This window comes from Myotis nattereri, assembly GCF_964212035.1.
Source record: "Myotis nattereri genome assembly, chromosome: 19".
In the NCBI taxonomy this organism is placed as follows: Eukaryota; Metazoa; Chordata; class Mammalia; order Chiroptera; family Vespertilionidae; genus Myotis; species Myotis nattereri.
In genome coordinates, this window is record NC_138095.1 from 24457367 (window position 1) to 24466278 (window position 8912).

Below are 8912 nucleotides of genomic sequence, written 5' to 3' on the forward strand. Positions count from 1 at the left end.
GCCCACGCATTGCTCTCCTCCCACCTCCCGGCCCGAGCTCAAAGAGAAGACACTCGGGAAATTCAACTCGTACTAAGACACTAAAGACGGGATTCGAACCCCGCGACGCACAAGGGACGTTCCCCCACGAACACTCACCGCGTGAGCCCACCTGGAGCCACACACTCACTCCAGCTGCAGCTAGCGGCGTGGCGGCTAAACAGATACAAACTCCACCCTCAACCAATCAAAACACCCCTCCGCCTCTGCCGGACCAATGAGGAGCAGCGGAAGTGGCCGTCCAAGCGTGGCCTCGCTGCTTGCTGGGAGTTGTAGTTTAAAACGTAGAGCGGGACTCAGAATCCAGGTTTTCCCGGAATGATCCTGCCCCTTTCAGCTCTCCAGCCAATCAGCAGCGTAGCCTTGGCCGCGGCTCTGGCCGTTTTACCCCGGACAGGTGACCGCGGAGAAATAGGCCGCGGGCCAGATGTGGGGCGGGAGGGCCGGGGCCTTGCCCCGGGTGTGGGGGTTGCGGCCGCCCGGGGTCCTCGGAAGGAGGCCGCTACGCTGCCATGCTGCGTCGCTTGCAGGAAGCAGCTCCGCCCAGTGCTGGAACTGCGGCGGCCCCGGGGGCCCCCTTCGCGAGGACGGGTTCTTCTGCCCGCAGTGCCGGGCGCTGCAGCCACCTGACCCCACTCGAGACCACTTCAGCCTCATGGACTGGTACGGGAGGCGGTTTCGGGGGACGCGCTGGGCGAGAGAGACGTCGGGAGCTGGCGTGGGCGAGGGAAGGGCCGATCAGGTTAGAGAAGACGGGGGGACCGGTTAGAGAGGTGGGCGGGACCCTAGAGACCGGGCGATGGGGTGCCCGGGGAAATGGAGGGTCGGGTGTAACCGAAAAAGAGGAAACTAAAGGGCAGGCCCGAGGAAGGGGCTTTCGGGGATGGAGACGTTTGTGAAGGGAGGACTTGGGGGGCGGGAATAAAGTTAGGGGAGATGGGGGGCCGGAGGGGAGACTCGAGGGGCGGGGCCCAGGGCAGGGTTACTTGAAGGATGGGGTCAGAACGATTAAATTTGGGTTGAAGCTTTTAAGAAAGGAATACGGGGGTGTGATCCAAGATAAGGGAGTAAAAACGGGGGTGGGGGGGGATGTATTGTGGGCGGAGTCTAAGTTTGGAAAAGTGAGAATTAGGGAGGGGATCTGAGAAATGGGTGTTTTTCCTCATTTCCTCCGAAGGTTGAGGAGCTTGGAGAGGTGGTGGTGCAGTTTGGGCAGAGCTAAGCTGACTCTATAGGGCAGGACCTGGGGGTGGAAAGCAAAGGGGATTGGATTGAAACAATGGGGGTGAGCCCTGGCCGGTTTGGCTCAGAGGATAGAGCATCGGCCTGTGGACTCAAGGGTCCCAGGTTCGATTCCCGCCAAGGGCACATGCCCAGGTTGCAGGCTTGATCCCCAGTAGGGGGTGTGCAGGAGGCAGCCAATCAGTGATTCTCTCTCATCATTGATGTTTCTATCTTTCTCTCCCTTCCTCTCTGAAATCAATAAAAATATTTTTTTAAAAAAACAAGGTGAGTGACTGAGATGAAGGGACCATAACCTTGGAACGATAGGGTGGGATCCAGCAATGCTCCTTCCATGCTCCTTCCACTTAACTCTGGGCCACCGTTAAATTGTAAGCACTGAGATATACTAGTAATTACCCGTTCAAGCAGTCATTGAGCACTTAGGATGGGCTGCAGCAACAAAAGTAACCTTTTAAGTTCCTCCCGGCGCCAAACTAGCATGTTTCCTCTGTGTGGATGACGTGCCCAGGATCTTGGATGACTCCTCATCATCATTCAAGTCGAAGCTCAAATGCAGCTCGTTGTCCACCACATGTACCCCACTCTCTGACCCTGTTCTGTTTTTTTCTTCATCTCCCGATTTCCTTCCAGCAAACGTTCCTTCAATGTTGATAGTGCAAAGCTCCAGCAGAGGTACCAGCAGCTACAGCGTCTTGTCCACCCAGATTTCTTCGGCCAGAGGTCTCAGGTAGTCTGTTGGCCACTCTTAATCATCCCCAAACACATGTGCATTCCGGGTGGGTGGCAGGGGCCTGCCGGTGACTGATTATCAGGAACAGAGCTGGACAGCTAGCTCCACCCTGTGACAGCCAGACCCTAGCCAGCCAGGCCCCGGGCCTGTTCGGCAGAATTAGAACCCATCCGTTGAAAATAAATATAGCTCATCTCACGGTTCTATTTTGGCCATGTCCTTAGGTTCCTGCCCATCAGTATTTTATGAAACAGTGTGTTCTTGTAAGATGGCTGACTTGCATGGTAATAAGACTTATCTTCATCTCCACTCACAGACTGAAAAGGACTTCTCAGAGAAGCATTCGACCCTGGTGAATGACGCCTATAAGACCCTTCTGGCCCCCCTGAGCAGGGGACTATACCTTGTAAGGTGATGTTCCAACCCTTGTATGTGTGACTTACCTGGTGTTCATTGCACTGAGGGGCAGTTACTCCTTATGTTTGTCAAAGGAGCCAGTCAGCCCTGGGACCCAAAGATACTATAGGAGTCTAGTTTTCTCTGGATAGTACCTGTAAATCTTACTTGCCCAATTGCATTTAAAAAAAAAACAAAAACATTTTCTATAAATTTCAAGGATTGGAGAATGATGGCTGTTAGGAAAGTAATTTGGGGGTATTGAGGGGAAGGCAGAGGTGAATACCTTCGAATGTTAGGATTTAGTAGAATCTTTACAGACATTTAGTTCAAACTCACAAGTGGAGGAGTGACTCCCTGAGGGTCACACGCTTCTGAGTAGCAGAAAAGTACCCCATCCAAGCATTCCTTTCCCAGTCTAAGCTTCCAGCACGCTGCCCTCGCACTTTCATTACCAGGAAAGTCCAAGTTCTCCCCGAGTGGTGGTGTGTTCAGAAGGGTGAGTAGGATTTATTATGTTGGCCACAGTTCCTTGAACAAAACTTATTTCGCCTGCTTTATGCCCCAATAGCTAAAGCTCCATGGAGTAGAGATTTCTGAAGGAACAGATTATAAAATGGACAACCAATTCCTCATGGAAATAATGGATATCAATGAAAAACTCGCAGAAGCTCAAAGTGAAGCTGCCATTAACGAGTTTGAATCTATTGTCAGAGGTAAAAGATAAAATACCACCAAATGCATTTTATTGCTGTTTTGAGTTCATTTCCGGGTTAAGTGAAAAATGAATATAAATGATTCAGGGATTTTTTTTTTTCCCCCTTGAGTATACTGAAACCAATTTTGTCTGGAGGTTAGACCTGTAACATCCCTACCTCTCTGGAATGCAGCCTTATCTTCATATCATGAGCCTATCTAAATAGAAAAATTAAGATAATGGTTTTCTCTTGCAGCTAAACAGGAAGAATTGACTGACAATTTGAGCAGAGCTTTTGAACAAGGTATTGTCTTCATTTCTTCACTTTGTCAAATATGGAAAGAAATTGTAAGCACTGAGACATAAACAGCCGTTCAACACGTAGCTATTATATACCCATTAATGATGGTTTAATGGGAAGGTCTTAAATGTAGATGAGAGTGCATTTTTGCCTTCAGAATTCACAGTCTTGCTGGGAAAACAAGTTGCGTGCCAAAAACAGTGATATGCCAGTGAGATTCGATGAGAGAAGTGCTTTCATTCCCTTTTAACAAGTAGAGGATAAGATGAGGGATGTGGGCTGAAACCAACACAGGTAGATTCCGAGGGCAAGGCTGCACACTCACCATTTGGCAAAGCCTGCACACCCTTCTTCTGCAAAGTCCAAGAGAAGAAGCCCCTGGCAGAGCTCAGCCCAAATCACAAATGTGGGCTGTTCGTCCTGGTCCCCACTGTCCTGGCTCAGAGGGAAGAGACTGTACCCATTGCTAGCTGTTTTTAAGCAAGAACAACCTTTCCATCCATTCCTGACTGGTGCCACCCCTTAACTAAGAGAATCACGGCTTTTTAGCTTAGGGTTCATTGGAATGCAAGAAGCAGAAAGCCACTCAGGGGAGCCCAGGTAAAGGAAAGTTATTGTAAGGATTCAGGGCAACCTCCCCGAATCCAAAGAGAAAGTCCCTGTCATGATTGTAGGACAAGGTGATAAGGGCTTTTGTGGGGATAGAACTTAGGAACCCGGAAGCAGTCTAGAGCTAAGACTGTGATGCTGGACTCAGCGCCCCTGGCAGTTCATCCCATCCTCTCCTCTAAAAACCACTGCTATCGGCCTCCTCCCTGGTATCTGGCGCCCCAAAGTGGCCTTTCCCATCGGGATGACTCTCTAGTCCTCCTTGGCCTATCACCTTATAAGAACAAGGCCTTTCACCATTTGACTAGAGTCCCCTAGACCCAACTCCAGATTCTGGGAGAGGGAATTTGATTGGCCCAGATGTCCAGTCCAGTCCAATCATTTGATCACCTTTTGTTTATTGAGGACTAGCTAAAGCATCTGTTGAGACGGTAGTTATAGGACATTTGCTGAATAATGTAAGGGATCGGGCATTTAATGAGGAGCATCTCCATGGACACAAAAAGAAAAACAAAGATTACTGGTTGGAGCAGACTATAAACCAGCGGTTCTCAACCTGTGGGTTGCAACCCCTTTGGGGGTCGATTGACCCTTTCACAGGGGTCGCCTAAGACCATCGGAAAACACATATATAATTACATATTGTTTTTGTGATTAATCACTATGCTTTAATTATGTTCAATTTGTAACAATGACATTGGGGGTCACCACAACATGAGGAACTGTATTAAAGGGTCGCGGCATTAGGAAGGTTGAGAACCACTGGCTATAAACCCAGTTTCTGAGTTGAGAGTGCAGCCACTTGAGAAGACGTTGAACTCTTAAGCATCTTTAGGTGGTGACGTGAGGGTGGCAGCGGCAGTCTGATGGATTTCCTGGTTGATGGTTGATGGTGATGGCACAGGCATCATTGTCACCGTCGTGGTCATTGCCCAGAGCAGAGCGTGGAAGAGGCAGGAGTCCTGGGGGGCTTTCTGGGTGGCCCCTGTGCCTGCCAGCAGCGCTGTTATCGGGCTTCAGCTGCAGGCCTTGCTCAGGGCCTGGCGGAAAGGGGCCACTACAAGACAACCTGAGTCCCAGGAAGGATCTGGGCGGGCAGGCTTTACTTCTTAGTGACACCAGCTCAGGAGGGAAGGAGAAAAATGGGAAACATAAGTTTGTAGAGTTGTGGGCAGATACGGAAGAAAACTAGGAGAACTGAGGATTTGGTAAGGGCTGACAGCACGTGTAAGGTGGCTGGATTCCGTTTCATTTACAGGTAAACAACCTCAAAGACAGCAAGTCTCGATCCTGATAACCCACAGGAGTGTGTTACTCTTTTCCACTGAAACAAAATTTATCTCCACAGCCACCCCTCCTTTTTAATCAGCGATAAAGAAAGATTATTCTTGTCTACAAAATAGTCTTAGTTTCATTAAGTTTGACCTGATTATTTATGTAACTCCAACAAGAACGATAATCGATCAGACAGGCCTTTAAAGTTTTCTTTATGGAAGTTTTTATAAGGAATCTGATGTTGGGCTTTAAAAGCTTCTCAAGTGCTAGGAAGTCAAGCCAAGACTCCTCCATCGGGCTTCATGAACTTCAGTGGGTGAACTCCTCTCTTCTCAAGGTCACCAAAATATGCTGAGCTTCCTGGACTCTCCAGGAAGTTACCTTACTTACCTACGTCTCTGAACTCTTCAGCCAGATACCAGGCTGGTTTTTTCAAGAGGGTTTTGTAAGCAGTGGCTCCAAAGAGTCAACCGTAGTTCCTTGAAATTGCCTGGTCATGTCTGACTTTAAGCATCATTTTCAAACATGACATTCCAGTCAAAGCTTTCATAATATAACTGGTGTTTTCAACTATGAACTATGACAAAGAGGACAGATTCTTATTGAACAAAACCTCAAAAACAATGAACAAATAACTACTTTGCTAGGAAAATAAGAATACTCCATAATAGTTTAACTTTGTTTATGAAAGTAAAATTTACTAGATTTTATGAGTCATAGATAGCTGAAGAGAAAACAGAACGGGCTTTTCTTACATCTGGAAAATAGAGCATTTAAGAGCCAGCAAAATTTCAAACAAAATATATAAAAAGTTATAGTCATTCTTTATCAGTTTACTCAATCCCATGTAATTAATTGTATTCTACTTAATCTTGGGTTAGCAGTTTTATGAACCCACTGGCTTTTAGAAATTCTGATTTAGTTTATTGGTTTGATTTCAAAGTTATTAAGCAATGCCATGAGAAGCCTGTATTCCTGAGTACTTGGCACAGTCCTTTCTCATGAATCTTCAAGACAGGCCCTTTTTGTTAAACACAAGTGGTCTGGCCTGTGGCTGGTTGCAAAATCCTCTAGGAAAGCAGCAGAGTAAAACAACAACTATCTGTGGGTAGCCAAAGATTTAGTTGAAGTGACCATAGTTAAGATCTGATGAAAGTCCATTCTAAAAATAACACAATTGGCAAGGAAATCTGGTTGTTTCTGTGACATACACATTTTTAAAATAATAACTTGATTAATAACATTTTACCAAGACATATTATGAGTAGTGGTGGCATTGATAAATTTTTATGAAGTATACAATTTCTGAAATAATAACGTTTTACCATACAAATATAACCTAGGGAAAGTTAAGTATCTTTTCTTCGACATCTCAGAGGATGTAAGGGAGCTAAAGGGAAGATGGCGGGTGGTAAAGGAGGAAAGAGGAGTGGGGGTGAGGGGAAGGAGAGGTCTTGAAGGAGATAGTTTGAGGAGATCTTAAGTTTCCCAAAGAGCCACAAAAGTTCCTAAGTAAAGTCAGACGATCTAAGAAATGGACACAGCACCATGGTGACGTACAGTCAGCAGGAGTTCGAGAAGGGAGGTTTCAGTCGATTGAGAAGTTCTCATGGAGGAGCTGACTCAAATAGAACAAAGAGGCCTCACAAAGAGCCAGGAAAAATCCCAGCCTGGGAGCCAATCCTCGCTGGAAACAGGGAGCCCGGAAGGATTCTAGCCCAGAATCTAGGGCAGTGATGGCGAACCTTCTGAGCTCGGCATGTCAGCATTTGAAAAACTCTAACTTAACTCTGGTGCCGTGTCACATAGAGAAATTTTTTGATCTTTGCAACTATAGTAAAACAAAGACTTATATTTTTGATATTTACTTTATGTATTTAAATGCCATTAACAAAGAAAAATCAACCAAAAAAATGAGTTCGCATGTCACCTCTGACACGCATGTCATAGGACCGCCATCACTGCTCTAGGGGATACCTTTCCAAAGAAGCCTGGGACGCTGACCCAGCTTCAGAGAGTCTACTCAGAATTGCAAGAATCAAAATCTGTCTTCACAGTGCTTCAGACATTTGTCTGGAGAATTGGAGCTGTCCTCACCACCAAGTACCCAAACAAGCATCAGACGAGAGGTTAGACAAGGGCCTCTGCATGTTGAAAGGCCTGGCTGTCAAAACCAGGGGTCCGATGGTGTTTCCAGTCCAGACCCGAGTCACGGTGCTGGATGATTGTCAACGATAAACAAAGCCAGGCACTAAAGTGCTAAGTGCAGGTTTGAATCAGTAATAACGATTGCATTAGGGAAAAGAGTCCCCTGAGAACTAAAGGCAACTACAGTTTGTGACTGGGCGCCTTAAAGGGAGAAGGAGGAAATGCGGTGGTGCACAGGAGGTCAGAGGGATCTGGGAAGTGAAAAATTCCAAAGCAGGAAGTGGGGGGAGGGGAATTGGTCCATGTGAAACCCATCTGGGTTTGCTAACTGGCACTTATTGAAGTGAGGCTCCTACCCTCCCTGGGAAACAGAAACCCTATCCTTTCATATTGGCTGCAATAAATAGTAAGTTCTTTTGTCAGCCTTGAGTTTACTGGGGAGGCATTTTAAGAGGGTCTAGGAATATCTAGGGATGTGGCCTTGACAGCTATGTTATCATATGGTAGTATAGGTCAAGGTTGAGGCCTAGTTGAGAAGAGAGTTCAGAGGAGTCTGGCTAGACTTTGGTCAAGGACGTGATTCTTGTCAATACCCATGTTCATAGGATTTTTCACAATAGCTAACAAGTGTCCATCAATAATTGAACAGATAAACAAAATATGACATATCCATACAATGGAATATTATTCAGCCTTAAAAAGGCAGGAGATTCTGACACATGCTCCAACATGGATGAACTTGCCCAGCCCTCCAGAGGTGGGGGCTCAACTTTAATCCAGCTCTTTAATCAATAGACTTAGTTTTATTCTTGCCTGAAATGAAGTCTCACATTAATGTCTCTGTTTATTTCAGATGATTTTGAAAAAGCCAAGGAAATTTTAACAAAGATGAGATACTTTTCAAATATAGAAGAAAAGATCAAGTTAAAGATGATTCCCCTCTAATTGTTGCTGATTTTTTTAAAATAAAGTTCTTATTTATTTCTTTTCTGACTACTACTAGATCACTTTAACTGCTTATATCATCTTAATTAAACATATGGCTCAAGCATTAACGGATGGCAAGGCTTGTCATGCCAGCAGAAACAGCCGAGCCAGAATTTGGTCAATTTTTCATGTGATGCTAACACACCATGCCCCTAGCTAGACCAATAGAGGAAGTGGGGATGGGGCCGACTTGAGGCCCTAGAGGAGGTTTGGGCAAACTTTTTCTGCAAAAGGAGAGGAAGTACATATCTTTGGCTTAGCCAGCCATAGGCCTTGTAGCACTTTACATAACAGGCATTGGACTAGGTTTGCCCGTGGGCTTGCCAGCCTTTGCCCTAGAACCACACCTTCCTAATGGCTAGACCTTCAGGACATCGTTTGGTAACATGCAAAGCTGCCTAAGGGTCTCTGGCCTACATTTCAAAATGTAGTTACTATTACCAAGAATCAGTCTGGTATTAAACACTAGCCACAGTTTCAGCTCC

General features: G+C 46.1%; 1 protein-coding gene across 4 annotated transcripts; it reads left to right on the forward strand.

Annotated features, from left to right (window-relative positions):
- The first annotated feature begins 344 nt into the window (after window positions 1-344).
- HSCB (HscB mitochondrial iron-sulfur cluster cochaperone) lies at window positions 345-8426 on the forward strand. 4 transcript variants are annotated; one of them, XM_081114070.1, is made up of 6 exons: window positions 345-702; window positions 1915-2011; window positions 2331-2420; window positions 2982-3126; window positions 3364-3411; window positions 8294-8426. In XM_081114070.1, exons 1-6 carry the CDS (start codon window positions 467-469, stop codon window positions 8383-8385), a joined length of 708 nt encoding a protein of 235 aa, XP_080970196.1. In that variant the 5' UTR covers window positions 345-466; the 3' UTR covers window positions 8386-8426. The 4 variants fall into 4 exon arrangements, 3 of the variants coding, with proteins under 3 accessions (XP_080970196.1, XP_080970197.1, XP_080970198.1); XM_081114071.1 differs by having other exon boundaries at window positions 411-781; XR_013997243.1 differs by having other exon boundaries at window positions 437-702; window positions 2331-2425.
- The last annotated feature ends 486 nt before the right edge of the window (window positions 8427-8912 follow it).

Bases quoted from the DNA above. Each gene is read 5' to 3' on its own strand.
- HSCB (XM_081114070.1), top strand. From the start codon at position 467: ATGTGGGGCGGGAGGGCCGGGGCCTTGCCCCGGGTGTGGGGGTTGCGG. The intron at 2,012-2,330 runs GTAGTCTGTTGG...CTCCACTCACAG, and splicing joins TCTTCGGCCAGAGGTCTCAG to ACTGAAAAGGACTTCTCAGA. The intron at 2,421-2,981 runs GTAAGGTGATGT...ATGCCCCAATAG, and splicing joins TGAGCAGGGGACTATACCTT to CTAAAGCTCCATGGAGTAGA.